Genomic DNA, 24,009 nt, shown 5'->3' on the forward strand with positions numbered 1-24,009 from the left:
GAGTGTTGCTGACACCATTACCAAAACCTTTAGCTTTTGTAGATGGCGGACTCTGAGCAAAGCACAGAGTGTTTAGTTTTTACTTTAGTTTAATTTGGAGATACAGCGCGGAATAGGCCTTTCGGCCCACCGAGCCCAGACCGACCAGCGATCCCTGCACAATAACACTACACGAGGGACAATTTTACATTTACACCACTCAATTAACTTACAAACCTGTAACATCTTTGGCGTGAGGGAGGAAACCGAAGATCTCGGAGAAAACCCACGCAGGTCACGGGGAGAACGTACAAAATCCACAGACAGTACCTGTAGTCAGGATCAAAACAGGATCTCTGGCGCTGCAAGGCAGTAGCTCAAATGCTAGGGCACTGTGCCGACTTAAGTTAAAGATTCTGCTTGGAAATTGGCACTTCGGCCCACCGAGTCCACACTGACCAGAGATCACCCATACACTTGTTTTATCCTACACACTAGGGACAATTTACAGAAGCCAATTAACCTACAAACCAGCACGTCTTTGGCATGTGGGAGGAAACTGAAGCACCCAGAGAAAAACCTTGCGGATTGCATATCCAAGTGCCTATCTAAAAGCCTCTTAAATATCTGCCTCCACCACCACCACCTCTAGCAGCATGTTCCAGGCACCCACCACTCAATGTAAAAAAAAATCCATTAAACTTTCCCTCTCTCACGTTAAATCTATAACTAGTTTTTGGCATTTCCACCCTGGAAAAAAGGTTCTGACTCTCCATATCTACGCATCTAATACTTTACCAGGTCTCCTCTAAACCTCCAACATTCTAGAGAATACAATCCAAGTTTGCCCAACCTCTCCATTTAGCTAATAACTCCCAATCCAGCAGCATTCTGGTTAAAGGATGATAGATCTGTGGACAGTCCCAGAATTACAAGCTGCAGAATGAATGCATTATGAACATGAATGCTATTGAACGCAGGGACCTACAGCAACTGACTCACGCAAGACCCAGTCTCTTAGACCAGTGCTTCTTAAATAATTTCAGTGTCATTCACTTGAGTCTTTATCACACAAATTTCATTCACCCTCGAGTAAATTTTCTTATGTTTTTTTTGGTAATTTTCGTCTTATTCTCCCTTGTATATCATTTATTTTGTCACATGAGCAAAAAAACATAAATTAACTCGTTCACCCCAAAATAATTTCATTCAAACTTAGTAGAACCATTCACCAGTTTAAGAAGTACTGTCTTAGACCACATTGAGTTCACAATCAGATGATCAATTTTATGATATTGATTTGGAAATAAATAATGTTATTGAAGTATTCACTGAATAGTCATAGTTAGATACAGACAGCACCAGTTAGATACAGTCAGGATCAAACCAACCCGGGTCTCCAATGCTGCAAGGTAGCATCTCTACTGCTGCACCACTGTGCCTCCCGCCCTGTACACCTCAATAAGGTCACCCCTCGGCCTCTTATGCTCCAAAGCATAAAGTCGCAGCCTATCCAACCGCTCCCTATAACTCAAGCCCGCAAGCTCTTTCCAACTGCTGGAATAGTTGAATCTATTAGTTGGACAGATTGAGCACACAAAGAATGGATATAATGGATAATATATTGGGATGGAGGTTGAATCAATTTTAATAATTCAATTCGACCAAAACCCTTCAGTACCTGAGATACGGATTTCCTATTCTGAATCTGTCAAATAAATGTTCTATTTAAGGAACGATCATTATTGACGCCTTTACAATCAATAGATATTAACAAGCCATAAACAATTTTGCTCATCATCATCATCGTCAATTTATCTTCCATTGACAAAAATGAGCTGTCTTTCCTTCTTTAAAATCATTTTATATTGACTTAAACTCCACTTACCCAGAAGCTGAAAGTAGAACAACACTATTTGCGTTAATGTATTGTGGTGTCATGTTTTTAAAAACTCAAAAGGCCTTCTTCGTACAATAACTTATTTCTGAACCGCAGGGTTGAACAAGCAAATCAAACACTAATTGTACAATTCCCAACTGTTCAAGAGAAAAGGTTTTTCTTTAAGTGGTTTGAACATATTGAAAGTAGATTGTATTCTCTGTAAAATGCCACAATTTATGGGACCTGCCTCTGTTGTAACTTGTTTTCTCAGATTATTACAGGCAGTTAAAAACAGCAAGAAATTTGATCGACTCCAAAAAGCAGCAGCAGGAATGACACAGGCCCCTATTTCCCCAATCATGTTTAAACAGAGACTCAGCAATTGCTGGCTGGGACATCATTCTCATCTATCAGGCAATGAGTCGGCCGCATATTAAAGAGAACTCCCCGCTATGTAATAGCAACAGGCACAGTGTGGCAGTGGGTAGAGCCAATGCCTCACAACACCAGAGATCCAGGTTCAATCCTGACCTCGGGTGCTGTGTGTGTGTGTGTGTGTGTGTGTGTGTGTGGGGCTTGCACATTCCCTCTGCGACCATGTGGGTTTCCTCCGGGTGCTCCGGTTTCCTCCCACATCCCCTGGTGCGTAGCCCCTGGTGCGTAGGTAAGTGGTAGAATGTGGAGGGAACTGAGAACAATATGGAGCTGATAAAGTTGGATTTGATTAATGTAAATGAGTGATCAATGGTCTTGTTGCCCATATTTGCATGCTGGAAACAAATAAACTAGAAACATTTTTAAATTAATTGTTGCAGCTGGAAGAGCTATTGCCTCACAGCGCCAGAGACCCAGGTTCAATCCCAAACTCTAGTTTGCATGTTGGTCCTGTGACCACGTGGGTTTCCTCCCACGTGTCAAAGACGTGCGGGTTTGTAGGTTACTTGGCTTCTGTAAATTACACCTCGTGTGTAGGGAGTGGGCATAACGTAGAACCAGAGAGAACGGCTGGTTAATGGTCAGTATGGACTCGGTGGGCCGAAAGGCCCGTTTCCATGCTGTATCTCTACAAAATCCTCGTGCGAATGGGTGATCAATGGGTGCACTGGAAACGGCCTGTTTCCGTGCTGTATGACTCCATGAATAACTACTCGTCCAAACTCCAGTTGCCAGTTTCAAACCTGGCTCTGGGGGAGTAAGGAGGTAACAATGAATTGGAGGAACAGCACCTTGTATCACTTGGGCAGCTTACAACCCAGTGGTGTGAACATTGATTTTTCTCATTTCTCATTCCACTTTCTCCCTCCCGCACCCCAATTGATCTACTAGTTCCACTGTTTGCATTCTTGTCGTTAGCTCATCTTCCCCAGCCAACAATGGACCATTATGGACTCCACCCTACCAGAGGTCATCTGTTGCCGACCCCGATTTGGTTTGGCCTTTCATTCTGAAAAAGGTTTCCAACCCGAAATGGCATCTATTCCCATTCTCCAGAGATGCTGCCTGACGCGCTGAGTTACTCCAGCATTTTGGGAATATCTTTGGTAACAGTGAATTGGTCTGAGATGAACAAGCCCTGACCAATGGTATCAACGGGTTTCAGGCACTAGTGATCAATTCGACAGAGAAAGGCAGCAGGGTGGCAATGGGGGGATTGGCCTTAAAGGCAAGTGCCATCTAAGACATTCCAATGCTCAGGGACATGTCATCCTCACCGCATAGGCTGTGACCTTCTCTGGGAAAATGTGTTGGGAGTCACAACTCAGTACAATTATCACACTGCAAAGTGCAAGATGTTACCAATAAATTGTGCTGCAACTTTGAACATTGAACCGCTCAGTGTGTAGGAAGGAACTGCAGATGCTGGTTTATACTGAAGATAGACACAAAGTGCTGGAGTAACACAGCGGGTCAGGCAGTACCTCTGGAGAAATAGGTGGCATTTCAGGTCAAGACCCTTCTTCAAACGGAGTCAGGGAAGAGGGAAACTAGAGATATGAAAAGGTCCAGCACAGATCAGAGCCAGCACTGATCTCCAAAGAGCCCACAATGGTCCATTGCTGGCTGTGGAGGTGATAATGAGGGGATACAAACAGTAAAACTAGCAGGACAACTAGGATGGGGAGAGATGGAAAGAGGGGGAATGCAAGGATTATTTGAAATTAGAGAAATCCATATTCATATTATTGTTTTCAGATTATCGTAGCTAATTCAAGATATACATCTGGATTACAACAAACTCAGTAATCTGCAAAGTAACCACCATGTGAATCCTTTCATTCTAATCTCCTCTGCCTGCACGCGATCCATACCCCTCCATTCACTGCATATTCATGTGCCTATCTAAAAGCCTCTTAAACGCCACTATTGTATCTGCTTCCACCACCATGCCTAGTAGCATGTTCTAGGCCCCCACCACCCTCCAGGTAAAAAAATAACTACCCCGCACGATGCAATGTTCATCATTGCAAAAGATTTCCCATTTCTTACACTGTTGCTTACATTATGTAAAATTTGCCATGTTTTATAATCAGAAACACCATCCACTGACTGATAATCAGATACAAACCTCAGCATAGTCATAGTGTGGAATCAGGCCCTTCAGCCCAACTTGCCCACACCAACCAACATGTGCCATCTACATGTCCACTTGCCTGCATTTGGCCCATATACCTCTAAACCTATCCTAACCATGTACCTGTCTAATTGCTTCTTAAACATCATAATAACTATCTCCTCCGGCAGTCTATTCCATACACCCACCGCCCTTTGCATGAAAATGTTGCTCCTCAGATTCCTATAAAATCTTTACCCCTTCACCTTAAATCCACGTTCTCTGGTTCTCGATTCCCAGCACTCTGGGCAGGATACTCTGTACACCCACCTGATTTATTCCTCTCATCATTTTATATACCTATAGTCCTAGCCTGTTCAACCTCGATATAACTCAGGCTCTACACCCTTTAACTTAATAACATCTTTGCTTGAACATGGTGCCTAGAACTGAACACAATACTCTAAATGCAGCCACACTAACTTCTTATATAACTGCAACATGACCTCCCAACTTCTATATTCAATACTCTGACTGATGAAGGCCAATGCGTTCAAAGCCTTTTTGCCCATCCCTTCTACCTGTGATGCCACCTTCAAGGAACTACATACCTGCACTCTGATCCCTCTGCTCTACAACACTCCCCAGAGCCCGACCATTCACTGTGTAGGTCTTACCCATGTTAGACTTCCCAAAACACAACACCTCACATTTTTCTGTATTAAATTCCATAAACGAGATGCAATTTATCCAGTTGCCTCTCTAATGATGAACACTATCCTTTGTTTCCAAAGCAGAAGCTGCTTGGAGATAAGCCAAGAAAATAATTAAGTAGAAAGGGAAGATAAAAAAAATCTTATAAGCGATGTATACGTTTAGGTTTGTTTATTATTGTCATATGGGACAGGTACAGTGGAAAGCTTTATTATGCATCAGATAATATTATACAGAAATACAATCAAGCCAAACTCAAGTACAATTGGTAGAGCAAAGGGCACAATACAAGGTTCAGAATAAAGTAAACTACGGGTGCTGTCTGTGTAGAGTTTGCACGTTCGCCCTGTGACCATGTTAGTTTTCTCTAGGTGCTTTAGTTTCCTCCCACAATCCAAAAACATACAGGCTTGCAAGTTAATTGGCTTCGGGAAAATTATAAATTGTCTCTAGTGTGTAGGATAGTGTTAGTGTACGGGTTGATCGATGCCTACTCGGTGAGCCGAAGGGCCTGTTTCCGTGATGTGTCTCTAAAACTTGAAGTCTAACGTCTAAAAGGACACCGAGTGTTGGAGTAACTCAGCACTTGGGTCAGGCAGTGTCTCTGGAAAACATGGATAGGTGATGTTTTGTGTTGGGACCCTTCCTCGGTACATAGTTCTCAGCATTTTCACAAGGAGATGAATAATCATTCAGGGTGGGATATCTTAGATTATGTAGAAACACTAATCAGGCTGAAGAAGGGTCTAACCTGAAAACTTCACCCACCTATGTTCTCCAGAGATGCAGCCTGACTCGCTGAGTTACTCCAGCACTTTGTGTCTTATACAGGTGAGGGGGGTGGGGGGGGGGGGGGTGAGGAAGTTTGATTGCCACATACTCCACTCATCTGCCAAAGGCTAGAAATGAAAAGGGTGTTAGACAAAGAGAGAAGCACAGTGAACTGGGTGGGATATAGGAGGTAGGGGACAGAGGAGATAATGCAAAGCTGAACTCCAGTTCGCAAAACGTTCAGCTCTGGGTTTTGTATTATCATTCCCCACCAAAATTTTCACCTGAATCCCTACAAAACCGACTGATTTTATCAGAGGTTAATGGCCAACTTGCAATTAAGTTAATGGATTTAGGCGATTCTTTAAAATAGCCTTTTATATAATCTATTTAGAAGCTTCATAAAATATAAAGCAATTACTTGTCAGGAAAAACTGGTTCACAACAAGACCACAATTCATTAGTGAATGCGCATAGAGATGAAATATAATATTCCATGCAACATTATACCTTTGTGATCTTAGAATTATCTGGTGGCTCAAGACATAGTTGTGCACGCTGGATATAAACAGCCCAAGCTTTCAATTGTCGTGGAAGGCTCATGTTGATGTGAAAAGAAGATCTCTGGCTCTATATGAAAATCACCGAAAACCATTGAGGAACAAGCACCAAGTATCCTGGAGTGTAAACTCTCAGATTGCATCATTATTTTGCTCTATATGACTAGGTTGTATCCAAAACCCAATTGCTAAATGTAATTTTATGCGCTCTACATGCACAATTACATTACAGCAGGAACTCCAATAATCTCAGTTGTCTCCAGTAAGAAAAGGTTTATATTATCTCATGACTCCAAGTAGCCGAAGATAGACATGACTCCAAGTAGCCGAAGATAGACACAAAGTGCTGGAGTCATTCAGCGGCTCAGGCAGCATCTCTGGAGAACATGGATGGGTGACGTTTTGGGTCGAGACTTCTTCAGACTGAGAGGGATTATATGTTAAAGACTTTGAGATTTACCTTTCTTCCAAGGGAACCTAATTTTTTTCCCAGACCCCTAATGTTTTTTCTGATCGAGTCTGCTTCTTCCACATAGGGACTGTAAGCAGACAACTCCATTTTAGGAACCTGTATTAACCCCTGCATCACACTGACATACTTTAGGGAGAATGTACAAACTCTATACAGACAGCACCTGTAGTGAGAATTGAACCTGGGTCTCTGGTGCTGCACGGCAGCAACTCCACCGCTGCACCATCGTACCACCATTAAAACAGTGAGAGGCAACTCTGCATCATTAAGCACTAAATGCCTCTACAATTTAAGTGAGTCAAGTCAAATCAAGAGCCTTTAGTCAATAGATAATAGACAATAGGTGCAGGAGTAGGCCATTCGGCCCTTCGAGCCAGCACCGCCATTCAATGTGATCATGGCTGATCATCCCCAATCAGTCCCCCGTTCCTGCCTTCTCCCCATATCCCCTGACTCCGCTATTTTTAAGAGCCCTATCTAGCTCTCTCTTGAAAGCATCCAGAGAACCTGCCTCCACTGCCCTCTGAGGCAGAGAATTCCACAGAGTCACCACTCTCTGTAAGAAAAAGTGTTTCCTCGTCTCCGTTCTAAATGGCTTACTCCTTATTCTTAATCTGTGGCCCCTGGTTCTGGTCTCCCCCAACATCTGGAACATGTTTCCTGCCTCTAGCGTGTCCAAGCCCTTAACAATCTTATGTGTTTCAATGAGAACTCCTCTCATCCTTCTAAACTCCAGAGTGTACAAGCCTAGCTGTTCCATTCTCTCAGCATATGACAGTCCTGTATTAACCCCTGCATCACACTGACATACTTTAGGGAGAATGTACAAACTCTGTAGGGACAGCACCTGTAGTGAGAATTGAACCTGGGTCTCTGGGGACTGAGTAAGATGGCCAAAAATCACAGCCGTAAGAGTTAGCGTTTTATCTAAAATCAATATACAGTGCAAACAGGAAGTTGTCAAGTACCAACCACCACCAACAGCGGTTTATGGCGGTTTAATTGCCATATGTATCAAATGGAACAATGAAATTCCTACTTTCATCTGCATAACAGCACTCAATAGTTAACACAATAAAACAAATAAAAATTGATTAGTGCAAAACAAAACAAAAGCCCCAGATTCCCGAGAGTAATCAAGAGAGTTTGTAGTTTAGTTGGTGTTTGTGGTGGTGTTTACTAGCCTGATTGCTGGAAACAAGTATGTTTGTGTAATAGATAGACACAAAATGCTAGAATAACTCAGTGGTCTATACAGTATATCAGGAGAAAAATAATAGATGGCTAGACTAAGTGGGACCCGTCGGGTCCCATGTTCACACGGGAGGGCTGGTCCCCCAACGCAATATTCCACCTCTCCACCAATTCCAATATTGGTGGCCAGTTGGGGGGGGGGGGGCTTTCTGGAGTGCTAGTATGGGTGTTGTGGGTTGAAGGGACTGGTTTCCAGAGGGCTAGTATGGACATTGTGGGCCAAAAGGATTCTTGGGGTGGCAGCTCACTCACGGTTGGTGGGCTGGCAGTTGACTCACGGCTATTCCTTAAAATTCCATTTCAAGCAGGGTGCAAGGCCACCAAATTTAAATGCAGTTTCCTACCATTTCAAGCAGGGTGCAAGGCCATCAAATTCAAGTGCAATTTCCTACCACTTCAAGCAGTGTGCAGGGCCATCAAATTCAAGTGCAGTTTCATGCCACTTCAAGCAGGGTGCAAGGCCACCAAATTCAAGTGCAGTTTCATACCATTTCAAGCAGGGTGCAAGGCCACCAAATTCAAGTGCAGTTTTATACCACTTCAAGCAAGGTGTAAGACCACCTAATTCAAATGCTGTTTCATACCATTTTAAGCAGGGTGCAAAGCCACCACCACACAAAACACCACACACAGTGCAGTAGACATTCAGTGTGTTATGTTGATTCACAGCTCAGTCATGACCTCTCCCTCCCCCATCTTGCAGAGACTGATCCACACCCACGCTTCCGGGTTTCATAATCCCGCCCCCCTCCCACCGGAAGGGGCGTGGCCTTCATGGCGTGAATGACAGGGGAGAGATTCTCACCATTTTTTAAACACTAATAACTCTTTTACTTTTTAATCGATGGGTAAAATCCTCTTGGCCTGCACAGCGGAGGGGGACTCTGAGTAAGATGGCCAAAAATCAGTCATAAGTGGCAGCGTTTAAAAAAAAAAAATCAATATACAGAACCACAGGAAGTGGTCAAGATCAGACTTTTAGTAATATAGATGTTTTGGGTTGGAACCCTTCTTCAGACTTAAAGTAGGGAGGGTGGCAATGGACGAGGCCCAGGACAGAAAGGTCAGTAGGGGAATGGAACAGGGATTTGAAACACCACTACTTTCAGAAGGTTCCCAACCCAAAATGTCACCCATCCTTTTTTCTCTAGAGATGCTGCCTGACCCTGCTGAGTTACTCCAGCACTTTGTGTTTATCTTTGGTATAAACAATCATCTGCAGTCCTTTGTTTCTACATATAGGCTGGTGTAATGTAAAGGTTAAAACAGGCTTTCAAACTAAAATGGAGTTGTCTTCTAACAGTCATTATGTGATGCAAGCAGACTCATTCAGAAAGACAATTAGATTCTTGGGGAAGTAAGTGGGCTCGCTTGAAAGATAAGTAAATCTCAAGGTCTTGAACATACAGCTACAAGGACATGTAGTCAGAAGATAAGATAAACGTTTTCTTTCTGGAGACAATGAGATTAACTGAGTTCCTGTGCATGTAGAGTGCACAAAATTACATTTAGCAATTGGGTTTTGGATCCAACCATGTCATATAGAGCAAAATAATGATGCACCCGAGAGTTTGCACTCCAGGATACTTGGCATTTGTTCTTCAATAGTTTTCGATTTTATGTGGTGGCAAAGATTTTTTGTTTCACTTTTCACTGAAGCACCCACAATAATTTCAGGGTTGGGCCGTTTATATCCATTGTGGACAACATTCATCTTGAGCCAAACAAGTATGCGAGATATTTATAAGATTATAAGTTCTAGCAGCAGAATTAGGCTCTTCGGCCCATCAGGTCTACCCCGCCATTCAATCATGGCTGATCTATCTGTCCCTCTCAACCCTATCCTATGGCCTTCTCCCTATAACCCCTGACAACCTGACCAATCAAGGATCTATCAATCTCCGCCTTAAAAATATCCAATGAATTCCACAGATTCACCACCCTCTGACGAAATAAATTCCTCCTCATCTCCTTTCTAAAGCACAAGAAGGCACACAAACGCCTCTGTTTCCTGGGACTGGGGAAAATCCACTTGTCTCCAATGACTCTTACAAACTCCTACAGATTTGCCACAGAAAGCACACTACACCTTGGTTTGCCCAAGATTGTGAAAAATTGCAGAGAGTTGTGGATGTAACCCAGTTAATCACACAGACCAGACTCCCCACCATTGACTTCATCTACATTTCACGCCACCTCGGAAAAATAGCCAACATAATCAAAGACTTGTCCCACCCCGGTCATTCCTTCTTCTCCCTGCTCCCATTTGGCAAACGGTATAGGAGCTTTAAAGTGCATGCCACCAGACTCAGGAATAGTTTCTTTACCATTGTTATCAGGCTTCTGAACAGTCCATCCATAAGTTAGGGTACTGTTAGATTCACCTCTACCCCATTGCGGACATTGGACTTTGTCTAAGGAACTGATGCGCTACAATGCAGAGAACTATATTGTATCCTCACCTATGATGTACATATCGTACTTGAGTTTGGCTCAATTGCATTTATGTATGGCCTTATCTGATGATAGGATAGCATAGAAAACAAAGCTTTGCCTCGTTACACGTGACAATAATAAACCTCATCCTAAACCTCTTCTTCCCAACACATAATTGCTCTATATTGTACTGATGGTTTTCAGTATTAACGGGGACAGCTAGTTTTTAAAATAGCTGACAGTTGTTTATGGACCAGGGGTGAGGCAAGAGTTTATTAATTATACAAATGCATGCACCACTGGCCAAGCTGTTTCACTACAGCTTCAGCAATTCACAATAAATTCAAAAAAACGTCCATGACAAAGAGGTGTTAACCCATCCACATCCTTCATTCATTCCACCCCCAGTGCACAGTGCAGGCAGTGATGTTCAATTCAGAAAATGCAGTGCATTTGCAGTAAACCCTCATTACAACCAACCATAGGTGGGGGTGAAGGGTAATGGTGCCCGTTATCAGATTGCCCGTTATCAGATTGCCCACTATAACCTGGGATGGTACAGGTTTAGAGAGGGCGGCACGGTGGCGCAGCATAAGAGTTGCTGCCTTGCAGCACCAGAGACCCGAGTTCGAACCTGACAACATCGGTCAGGTACGGAGTTTGCATGTTCTCCCTATGACTGTGTAGGTTTCTACGGGTGCGTCAGTTTCCTCCCACACTCTGGACTTGTCTCTTGAAAATTGTAATGGCATTTAGGTCTCAATGATGCAAGATGTTCTCTCCCCATTTTAACTGCTTTGGAATTTTATTGGGTTGTTTCAGTACACTTAGCTTAGTTTATCACCACATGTACCGAGCTACAGTGAAAAGCTTTTTTATTGCATGCTCTCCAGTCAATGGAAAGACGATACATGATTACAATCAAGCTGTCCATTGTGTTCACATACAGGATAAAGGATATATCGTTTGGTGCAAGATAAAGTCCAATAAAGTCTATAAAAAGTAGTTCAAGGGTGTTCAGTGAGGTAGATGGGAGGTCAGGACTGCTCTCTAGTTGGAGAGGATGGTTCGGTTGCCTGATAACAGCTGGGATGGAACTGTCCCCGAATCTAGAGGTACGAGTTTTCAAATTTCTGTACCTCTTGCCTGATGTGAGATGGGAGAAGAGGGGAGTGGCCGGGATACATATATCAATAAAACGTTCTTAACCCTTGACGCTCCCCACATACAGTGCAAGTGAGATCAACTGTACTCTGTGTGATTAACTGAGTCTTACAGAGAGAACAAACTACTGCCAACACACGCTGTTTGTAAACAACTGGCTTTGTTGGAAGATAAAGTGAACAGTGGCTGTACATGTGGGTCATTGATGGGCAAAGCTACAGAACAAATGGTCAAAGCAGAAACAAAGATCTGCAGGTGCTGGTTAATACACAAACGGACACATAGAAACATAGAAAATAAGTGCAGGTGTAGTCCATTCAGCCCTTTGAGCCAGCACCACCATTCAATATGATCATGGCTGATCATCCACAATCAGTACCCCATTCCTGCTTTATCCTCATATCCCTTGATTCCGTTAGCCCTAAGAGCTATATCTAACTCTCTCTTGAAAACATCCAGTGAATTGGCCACCACTGCCTTCAATGTCACAGATTCACAACTCTCTGGATGAAAAAAGTTTTCCCTCATCTCAGTCATAAATGGCCTACCCCTTATTCTTAAACTGTGACCCCCTGGTTCTGGACTCCCCCAATATCAGGAACACTTCTCCTGCATCTAGCCTGGAGTAACTCAGTGGGTCAGGCAGCATCTCTGGAGAACATGGATAGATGACGTGGGGGGGGGGGGGGGGGGGGGAAGAAAGATGGATGGGAGAGGCAGTACAGGGCATCAGGCAATTGGTCGACACAGGCAAAGGGGATTTTTTTCCACAGGCAGATGTTTGGAACAAAGGCCAGAGATAAGAACAGTAGGTGTGAGACAGGTTTCAAGAGTTGTGGATTGTGGGGGGGGGGGGGGGGGGCTAATAAGTGGAAGTGCAGATGGGGCGCAGGGGAGGGAAAGGAGGTGAAAAAGAGGTTGGAGGTTACCCAAAATCAGAGATTTTACTGTTGGGTTGTAAGTTGCCCAAACGGAATAAAGGCCACGAGCAAACATAAATTCAATAATATTGGAGACAGATAATCTCAGCATAAAGAAGGGCTCCGACCCGAAACGTCACCTACTCCTTTTCTCCAGAGATGCTGCCTGACCCACTGACTTACAGACGGACCCACTGACCCGCTACATTTTGTGTCCATCTTCGGTGTAAACCAGCATCGGCATATCCTTCCTACACAATATAGATTTTGGAGTTGCTCGGCAGGTTAACCTGCATCCGTGAATAGAGAAACAGAGCTAACATTCAATTGATGATCTTTCTTGGGAGATCAGCCCGACCTGCTCAGTAATTTGTTTTAACTTTCAGATTTTTGGCATTTCCGGTATTTAATTTATTATCTGCAGGAAGTAGCAGCAAAATAAAACAATTGTGGATACGGTCATGGAGAAACTGTCTTGTGCATTAAACAAACTCTTTCATCAGTGCAAGCTGTGCAAAATGTGACTATCAGATTGTCGCTTATTAAGACAAAATGAGGCAAGGACATGTCTGCAAGGAACAGAACAACAGACATGACCAACTCCAAGCCATACCCAGTCATCGTTTCATTGTCTGGATAACTCCTTATCACCTAGTCTACAGCCAACAATGGACCATTGTGGGCCCCACCTTTCCTTGATCATCCTTACTCTTTGCATATCTTGTATTCATTTGTTCTACATCACTCTATGTTTCACCGTCTACATCTCCTTTTTCCTTTTCACCTGACCCTCAGCCAATAAGATCATGGGAGACCCCTTCCACCCCTGCAACGGACTGTTCCAGCTGCTACGGTCAGGCAAACGCCTCCGTTGCCATGCTGTGAGAACGGAGAGGTTCAGAAGGAGTTTCTTCCCAGAGGCCATTAGGACTACAAACTCCTATCTTAAATCCATCAATCCTTGATTCCTTTATCACACTCTTACACAACAATGCTTTCAGCACAGTTAGGCAGAGATTTGCAAGTTTATTCCCTTCCCAAAACCAGAGAATAGATCCCAAGCACTTTGACCTTTACCACCAGATATGGACACAAAAAGCTGGAGTGACACAGCAGCTCAGGCTGCTTCTCTGGAGACAAGGGATAGGTGATGTTTCGGGTCGAGACCCTTCTTCAGGCTGATAGTCAGGGGAGAGGGCACAGAGATATGCAAAAAAAGTACAAAGAGCAAATTAATGAAAGATATCCAAAAAGACAGCCCAAAGCCAGCAACAATGATCCAGGAAAGGTGGAGCCCACAATGGTCCATTGATGGCTGTGGGGGAAGGTATAACGTGCAATACAAAGAGTGAAACTCAGCAGGACGACAGTGAAACTAGTACGATGACTAGTGTGAGGGAGGGATGGAGAGAGAGGGGAAGCAAGGATTACATGAAGTTAGAGAAATCAATATTCACACCACTGTTTATTCGCACCATAGTATAGGCTGAGCGTAAGTGAGCCTCAAAAAGGCAGCCAGCATCATCAGAGACCCACACCACTCTGGCCACACTCTTACTACACTCTTTAGAATGTAGAGATCACCGTGGGAACAGACCATTCCACCCACCGACCATCGATCACCCCGTGCACTTGCACTATCCTAGTAGGAACAATTTACAGAAGCCAATTAACCCTCAAACCCGCATGTCGTTGGAATGTGGGAGGAATCTGGAGCGGCCGGAGAAAACCCTCGCAGTCAAACAGGGAGAACATACAGACAGCGCCCGTAGTCAGGATCCAACCTGGGTCTCTGGTGCTGTAAGGCAGAAACTCTACCACTGTGCTAGTGTGCCGCCTCCTGCCATCAGGAAGAAGGTACACTCTGAAAACTGACCTCCAGTTTCAGTCTGAAGAAGGGGCTCGACCCGAAACGTCACCTATTCCTTCGCTCCTTAGATGCTGCCTCACCCGCTGAGTTTCTCCAGCATTTTTATCTACCTTCCAAGTTCAGTAACAGCTCTTGAACACTAGAAACGCCAACTAAACTATGAACCATCTTGGTTGCACTAGGGACCTTGGGCGTTTTGCACCAATTTCGTTTTTTGTTTTAATTTATTGTCGTTATTGGTTATTATGATATCAATCAGTTCTGTGTTTACAGGCGTGTTAAGCTGCTGCAAGAAAGAATTTCATCGTTCCATGGTTAGCAAGAGTCGATAATGTTTAATTGTGATATGTATCGACAACGGAACAATTAACTTCTTACTCGCAACAGCATAACAGGCCTGAAAACAAAATACCCAAGATAAGTGTTTGGCACGGACTTGAAGGGCCGAGATGGCCTGTTTCCGTGCTGTAATGGTTATATGGTTATACAACATCATAAACAAATAAATCAATAAATCACAAAAAAAATTATATTAATGCACAACAAATCATTAGTGCAGCCAGGACACTTCATAGTTTAGCAGTGTTCACGAGCCTGTTGGTTGTCAGGAAGAAGCTGCTCCTGAATGTTACAGTTTTCAGGCTCCTTCCTGTACCATCTTTCCGATGACAGGAGTCAAAGGAGAGTGTGGCCAGGGAGCTGGCTGCTTTTCTGAGGCAGCGACTCCTGTAGATCCCATCGATGGTGGCGAGGTCAGTACCCGTGTGGTCCGGGAAGCATCCACCACATTTTATAATCTCCTTTGTTCCTGGGCAACATAGAACATTGAACACTCTTGACTCTATTGGAGAGTTCAGTTATAGAGATACAGCGGGGAAAGAGGACTTTCAAACCCACCAGGTCCGCACTGACCAGCGATCACCCGTTCACACTTGTTCTGTCCTATATACACTAGGGACAATTTTTAATTAACCTACAAACCTGTACGTCTTTGGGATGTGGGAAGAAACCGGAGCACCTAGAGAAAACCCATGCGGGCACAGGGGGAACGTGCAAACTCCACACAGACAGCACCCGTAGTCAGGGTGAACCTGGGTCTCTGGCGCTGTGAGGTAGCGACTTTAATGCTGTGCCACTAGTTACGTTGCTGGGAAACTTCCAAAAGTTGGGGGAAATAAAAAACAATGGCACAATAGATGAGCATTAGGCAGTTCCCCATCACACAGCAGGTGGGGTGATGTATATGACAGGATTCTGCAGGGATATCTAATCACACCCCTTGATGAGGCAGTACATCACACTCTGTTCCGAGAATAGCCGGCAATCACAGATCCATTTCACATCGTGGTGTAACGCCAAGATTACTTCACATCTCCTTTCCTTTTAAAAGCTCCCAAAAATTACTTGTAGCCAAACTTTGACAATTTTCAGACCAACGTACATAATCACATTCCATTCTGCTGAAAACTAATACTCGAGTCGTAGGTCTTAAACAAGTCTCACCCTGGCCACTCCCACTTCTCCGCCCTCTCCCATCGGGTCAAAAGGAAAAGTGTGAAAACACATACCTTCAGATTCAGGGACAGTTTCTTCCCAGCTGTTATCATCTGAACCATCCTACCAACAACTAAAGAGCAGCCCTGAGCTACTATCTACCTCATTGGAGACTCTAGGACTGTCTTTGATCGGACTATACTGGATTTTATCTAGTACTTTTTCCACACATAAGGCAATTGGTGTATGGAACGAGGTAGTTGAGGCAGGTACTATAGCAACATTAAAGAAGCATTTAGACAGGTGTCTTTCAGCCCAACTTGCCCACTCTAACCAACATGCCTACACTAGTCCTACCTGCCTGCTTTTGGCCCATATTCCTCTAAACCTATCCTATCCATGTACTGTCTAATCATTTATTAAACTTGCATTGTACCCGCCTCAAATACCTCCTCTGGCAGCTTGTTCCATACACCCACCATCCTTTGTGTGAAAATGTTACCCTGCAGATTCCTATTAAATCTTTCCCCCTTCATCTTAAACCTATGTTCTCTGCTTCTGGATTCCCCTACTCTGGGCAAAAGACTCTGTGCATCTACCCAATCTATTCCTCTCATGAATTTATACACAATGAAATTTAATAAAGCAATAAACAAAAAAGTGGCAAATATAATATTAACAGCATTTCTTCCCACCATTTTAAATGACTTTGAACTATTTTCGCTCAAAGGGTGGTGGGTTTACGGAACAAGCTGGCAGAGGAGGTAGATACAAGGAACTGCAGATGTTGGTTTGCAAAAAAAAAAGACACAAAGTGCTGGAGTAACTTAGCTGGTCTCTGGGGAACATGGATAGGTGACGTTTTGGGGTCGGGACCCTTCTTCAGACTCATGACGGGATAGTTGAGACAGGTACCATAAAGAGACTCTTGGAAAGGTACATGGATAATGCAGAGAAGGTTCACCAGACTGATTCGTGGGATGTCAGGACTGTCTTATGAAGAAAGACTGGATAGACTTGGTTTATACTCTCTAGAATTTAGGAGATTGAGGGAGGATCTTATAGAAACTTATAAAATTCTTAAGGGGTTGGACAGGCTAGATGCAGGAAGATTGCTCCCGATGTTGGGGAAGTCCAGGACAAGGGGTCACAGCTTAAGGATAAGGGGGAAATCCTTTAAAACCGAGATGAGAAGAACTTTTTTCACACAGAGAGTGGTGAATCTCTGGAACTCTCTGCCACAGAGGGTAGTCGAGGCCAGTTCATTGGCTATATTTAAGAGGGAGTTAGATGTGGCCCTTGTGGCTAAGGGGATCAGAGGGTATGGAGAGAAGGCAGGTACGGGATACTGAGTTGGATGATCAGCCATGATCATATTGAATGGCGGTGCAGGCTCGAAGGGCCGAATGGCCTACTCCTGCACCTAATTTCTATGTTTCTATGATAGGAAATGTTTAGAGGGGTATGGGCCGAACGCGGGAAAATGGGAGAAAGCTTAGATGGGGCACCTTGGTTGGCATGGATGAGTTGGGCCAAAGAGCCAGTTTCTGCGCTGTAGGACTCTAACATAATATACTTGAAGTGTGTGTGGAGGAAGGGCACAAAGTAGCCATTTTACTACATGCATAATGTTTTAGTTTTCTACTCGATGGAGATTGGTGTTAGTTCATTTTACACCTACTCCATAGAGCAGTGTGGGAGGTCAATGGGGTGGTATTGTGCTCGATATGGAACAACGTGGGCTGAAGGGCCTGTTTCCATGCTGTATACACATCTGCAAACACAACACATTTGCTGAGGGTTGTGCACATTGATTCTGAAGAACCTTTGAGTGCACACAATGGAAAATTTAAGCTATCACGTTTCTAAGACTGGGAACACTAGATGTATTGGGATCAAATTCAAAGGACTAATGGAAAATCTATCGTAGCCCTCAGACACAGATCAGCTTCACACTCAACACTAAAATGGACATTTAATGCTTACAGCTCTGATCATAGGATGTAAAACAGTACTACACAGGAAGTAGAAACAAGAACTGCAAATGCTGGTTTATACCAAAGATAGACACAAAGTGCTGATGTGACTAAACGGGTCAGGCAGTATCTCTGGAGAAACAGTAGGAGTGACGTTTCAGATCAGAACCTTTCTTCAGACTGAAAACAGAGTATCACAAGAACAGGCCCTTCGACCTCCAATGTCCATGACAAACGTTATGCCAAGTTAAACTAATCTCCGCCGACGTACACGATCCATGTACCTTCATTCCCTGCACATATAACAAAGCCTCTTTAATGCCACTATCATATCTGCCTCCACCTCCACCCCTGGCAGCACATTCCAGGCACTCGCCACTCTCTGTGTAAAACAACTTGCCCTGCACATCACCTTTAAACCTTGCCCCTCTCACCTTAAACCTATGCCCTGTAGCCTTATGTCACAACAAAAAACTATGTCCTGCTTCACTCCCTATTCAAGGGAAAGGATACTGGAGAGAAAAAACTACAAAGTGCTGGAGTAACTCAGCGGTTCAGGCAGCATCTCTGGAGAACATGGATAGGTGACGTATCGGGTTGGGATCCTTCTTCAGACTGTTTGTAGTACGGGCGAGAGAAGATAGGTCTCACCCACATCTGCAGTTCCTTGTGTGTAAAGGATACTGGAGCTCTGAAATTGCACAGGAAGCTGAACTGAATGTAACGCAGCCTGAAAACGTCGGGATGAGGAAACAAGCTTTGAGAATTACTGTGACAGATCGTTGTGGTGACTGAGAGGATGGGGGGGGGGGGGGGGGGGGGGGGGGAGGGGAGAGATGTGGAATTACATAACTCTCCACAACCTAGGGTTTGCAGACAGCCCGACTTGATACGATCATTTTAAATGGGACAAAAATGCAGGACACAACTCACACTGATATCATCCATGAACCATGAGTTAGCATTAGAGCACTCTCTGGAATTAAGTGCTAAAACATGCAGAAAGGATTCATTGCTTTACTGTAAGTGGGAACTTTGCAGCTGCCTGTGAGAATGCGTTTCTAGACATATGGGATCTGTTACTTGCTAGCTGTCGATGATATGCTTAGACTACCATGGTTTCTCAGTGACGTTTGGGAAAAAATAGGAATTTGCCAGAATTTTCCCCAAATCTCACACATTTGTTTTTCCCCCCTTTCCCTGGAATTACATTGGTGAATATGGCTGAATCTAACCGGCTCCTTTTCATAATATAAACTATCATGTATTTAATTTATTATAAATCTTTTATTATTATATCTGTTAACTGAACAAAAAGTTAAATTAAGTGAGTGTGTTAATTTAGAACTTAAATTATAATATAATTCAACCATTATCTGATCTATCTTTTCCTCTCAACCCCATTCTCCTGCTTTCTCCATGTAATCTTTGATGCCCTTCCCAATCAAGCAAAATTTCCTTTAGGATTTATTTGAATTTGCCATTTTTTATATGTATCCCAATAAGTAAATTAATTATAATTTATAATTTAAGTTATAAATTAACTCACTCGATTTTGTTTTGTTGAGTTTAGAGATACAATGTGGAAACAGGCTCTTCGACCCACCGAGTCCACATCAACCATCAATCACCCGTTCACACTAGTTCTATATTATCCCACCTTTGCATACACTCCCTACACACTAGGGGCAATTTACAGAGTGCCAATTAACCTGCAAACACACAAGTGTTTTTTTGGATGTGGGAGGAAACCGGAGCACCCAGAGGAATCTCACACGGTCACTGGGAGAACGTGCGCACTCCATACAGAGAGCACCCGAGGTCAGGATCAAACCTGGAGTCTCTGGGTTCTATAACTCTGGCGCTCTAAGGCAGCAACTACTGCTGCACCACTGTGCTGCCCTAATGTTATTGGGATACAAACCAAAAATCAAAATATGCTAAAGGAATAATTTCAAATAAACCCAGGAGGATTTTTATCTTGATTAGGAAGGGCATAAAAGGTTACACGGATAAGGCTGGAGGATGGGGTTGTGAGGGAAGATAGATCAGCCATGATTGAACATAGGAGCCGACTTGTTGGGATGCATGGCATAATTCTGCTCCTATGTCTTATTATGGTCTTAAATTGTACAACTGTGTGTACAGCTTAAATTGAGATCAGAGGATATTGAAGACCAAATCTCATGGAATAGATAAAATGTGTAGGGAGGAATTGCAGATGCTGGTTTAGATTGAAGATAGACACAAAAAGCTGGAGTAAGTCAGCAGGACAGGCACCATTTCTGGAGAAAAGGAATAGGTGATGTTTCAGGTCCAGACCCTTCTTCAGACGCTCATTGTGTAGAATTAGTCTAGTGTTCCCTTGATTCTAAAGCTGTACCTAAAGTGATATTCTCAAAGCACTCACCATTTACAAAGCAAGGAACGGTGATCATAATTCAATAAGCTTCATACACACCTAGACAATTTAAACTGAATTAATTAACCCCATCTGATATCAGTCTAGATGGGCCGTGTAAACAAACAGGCAGATCTTAAACACAACGCTAACCCACCGAGCATGAATATCACTAGTTCTATCAAGGGCTATTAATGATAAAGAGGATAAAAATATCTTCACTGTCTGATGAGAGCAAGATGCAAGTGTGGCGTTCACTAAAACTACCAGTTAAATGGCTCGTTTATGCAAAAATATGGCTCAAATACTCAAAGATAGACACAGAATGACTCAGCGGGTCAGGCAGCATCTCTGGAGAAAAACAAATAGGTGGAGTTTCAGGTCGGGACCTTTCTTCAGGCCGACTCCCCTGACTCTCAGTCTGAAGAAGGGTCTTGATCCAAAACACCACCTATTCCTTTTCTCCAGAGATGCTGCCTGTCCCACTGAGTTACTCCAACATTTTGTGTCTGTCTTCGGTGTAAGAGGAACCAGCGTCTGCAGTTCCTCCCTACACAAATATTGCTTGTTTTGTACCCAGGAGCCAGATTGAAGCCACTCCCGAGATCGATTGAATTTTCATAAGCTCATAAAACATAGGAGCAGAATTAGGCCATTCGGCCCATCCAGTCTACATCATCATTCAACCATGGCTGATCTATCTTTCCCTCTCAACCACATTCTCTTGCCTGCTCCCCATAACCATTGACACGTTTATTCATCAAGAATCTATGAATCTCCGCCAGAAAAACAAATAGGTGGAGTTCAACATGTTCAACCTTTCCAACGCTGCATTTTGTGCTCTGGTACTTTATTTAATTCTTCATATGTTTAAATCATAATGTTTTAGTTTGAATTGTCTACTAATGTATATCGTGTTGTTACTTGCGAGCAAAGCACCAAGGCAAATTCCTTGTATGTATACACACTTGGCTAATAAAAAAAATATTCGATTATTCAATTCAATTTTAATATCGTGTGCAGTTAAATAATGTCAATTTCCAAACAAAAAGTCACAAGTTCATCAGAGGACCTCTGAAGACACTTAAAGATCCCATTCCCCTCCCCCAAACACATTCAAAAACACACACACACAAAACACAAAAATCACAGTAGACCGCAAATTCCTAGCCTCTACTTTTTGATTCATCTCAGCAGTTAATCTCAATAACAATTCACGGCAGCGGTTAAAGAGAGAATGGACACGACTCACCCAAAAGCAACGCGACCAACTGGATGGGAATGCACTTCATTGTTGCAACCGCCTGAAAAGCATTTGCTCTCACCAACACGTTACAGCCCGGGTTGTCTCACACAACTATCCAGTCTTCGTGCAGTGTGGAGCTCCCAGGGTCAAGGCTACTAGAGAGGGGGAGGTGTTGAGTCGAGGGCAGTGGGATGGCTTGAAGTAAGGTTAAAGCCAGGTACATTTCCGAGAGCTTCTCAGCGCGGCACGGTCATCCCACCGACTACTTGGCTACACTGGAAACACACAGGCTCTCGCTTTATAGGCTGGGGTGGTTCAAAACAAGGCGACAGATCCGCCCCAGAAGCAGACGGAATGGATGCAGTGGAGTGGAAGAGAAAAAGAGGTGGGATCTCGACGTCCAATAGTGGGCGGAAAGGTGGGTTGTTCAAGCCTTGAGAGAGAGAGAGGAGGAGGAGGAGGAGGAGGAATAGATGGAGAGGGAGGGATAAGAAAGAGAGAGCGAGAGAGAGAGATATGAAGAGGGATGCGAAAGTAGGGGGGAGGGAGAGGGATGGATGCAGAGGACGGGAGGGAGAGAGGGAGGGTGGGATAATGGAAGGGAGGAGACATAGAGCTAAAGGGATGGGCAGATTAATGGATGTTAAGTGGGAAAGGGCAGAGCGAAGATAGAGAGGTACAGATACAAAAATCAATGAGCATTCAGAGGTAGGGAGAGCTTGGAGAAGCTAGTGTTGAACACAAGGGAGGGAGAGAGAGAGAGAGAGACAAAGGAAACATATGCTGTGAGCTGCACTGTGCTGCGTGTGGCTCCCGAAGGCTGGAAGGAATAAAGACAGGAACTAAAGTGATTTTTTTATTTCCCCTTTGCTGAACATTTCAAGTTGAAATAAAATAAACATCAATGGTACAGAACTATGAGCAAAACACAAAGCGCTGGAGGAACTCAGCAGGATCAGTGGAGGGAGCGAACAGGCAATGTTTATGTACACATGTATGGTATATCTGATCTGTTTGGATAGCTTGCAAAACACACTTTTGTGCCCCATATCTGAGGAAGGATGTGCTGGTGTTGGAGAGGGTCCAGAGGAGATTTACGAGAATGACCCTGGGGATAATTGGGTTAACATATGATGAGCGTTTGACGGCACTGGGCTTGTACTCGCTGGAGTTTAGAAGGAAGAGGGGGCACCTCATTGAAACGTACGGAACAGTGAAAGGTCTGGATACTGTGAGTGTGGAGAGGATGTTTCCCGTAGTGGGAGAGTCTCGGACCAGAGGGCACAGCCTCAGAATAATAAGACGTTCCTTTAGACAGGACACGAGAAGGAATTTCTGTAGTTAGAGGGTAGTGAATCTGTGGAATTCATTGCCACAGACAGCTGTGGATGCCACGTCAATGGATTTGTTAAGGTGGAGATGAACAGATTCTTGATTAGTGAGGGTGTAAGGGGAGAAGGGAGGAGAATGGGGTTCAGAGAGAAAGATAGATCCGCCATGATTGAATGGCAGAGTAGACTTGATGGGCCAAATGGCCTAATTCTACTCCTACAACATGAATTTACGTCAGGTGTGGTGTTAGTTGCTTTGTTGGACGTAGATCCCCGTTATCCCTGCGGCCACACAAAACCAGTGGACAATGTGCCCGCCCACCTCCAGCACTGTCAGGAACAGCCACAAACGTGACACCCAGGGACCAAACTGGTGAGAGGCAAGATTGGCGGGGAGCTGAGTTAATCAACAAATGTTGTATCTGTTCAGCTAAGCTAATTATTTGGAACAAAGAATATAGATCATAGCACAGCACAGGAACGGGCTATTCGGCCCACAATGTCCATACCGAACATGATGCCAAGTTGAAGTCATCTCCTCTGCCTGCACGTGATCCATATCTCTCCATTCCCTCCATTCCCATGTGCCTATCCAAGTCTTTTAAATATGGTGCAGCGGTAGAGTTGCTGCCTTACTGCGCCAGAGACCCGGGTTTGATCCTGACTACAAGCGCTGTCTGCATGGAGTTTGCACGTTCTCCCTGTGACCACGTGGGTTTTCTCCGGGTGTTCCGGTTTCCTCGCACACTCCAAAGACGTACAGGTTTGTAGGTTAATTGGCTTCGGTAGAATTGTGTGTCCTAGTGTGTAAGATCGTGTTAGTTTACTGGGTGAGTGAGCGCTGATCGGCGTGGACTCGGTGGGCCTGTTTCCACACTGTATCTCTAAAGCCTAAACGCCATTATCGCATCTGCCCCCACTACATACCCTGGCAGCATATTTCAGTCAAATAGGCTGTAATGGAGCAAGTACATTTACCTACATTTTG

General features: G+C 43.9%; 1 protein-coding gene across 1 annotated transcript in view; it reads right to left on the reverse strand.

The window, feature by feature from the left end:
- igsf3 (immunoglobulin superfamily member 3) overlaps nt 1-22,094 on the reverse strand; it is a 148,666-nt gene extending 126,572 nt beyond the window's left edge. The window contains exon 1 of the mRNA XM_033032995.1: nt 21,697-22,094. Coding sequence (XP_032888886.1) covers nt 21,697-21,736 — 40 coding nt within the window. The 5' untranslated portion in view covers nt 21,737-22,094. The remainder of the gene's footprint in view (nt 1-21,696) is intronic.
- Between the last annotated feature and the right edge of the window lie 1,915 nt (nt 22,095-24,009).

The sequence above is a fragment of the Amblyraja radiata genome, chromosome 14 (assembly GCF_010909765.2).
Source record: "Amblyraja radiata isolate CabotCenter1 chromosome 14, sAmbRad1.1.pri, whole genome shotgun sequence".
Taxonomy (NCBI): domain Eukaryota; kingdom Metazoa; phylum Chordata; class Chondrichthyes; order Rajiformes; family Rajidae; genus Amblyraja; species Amblyraja radiata.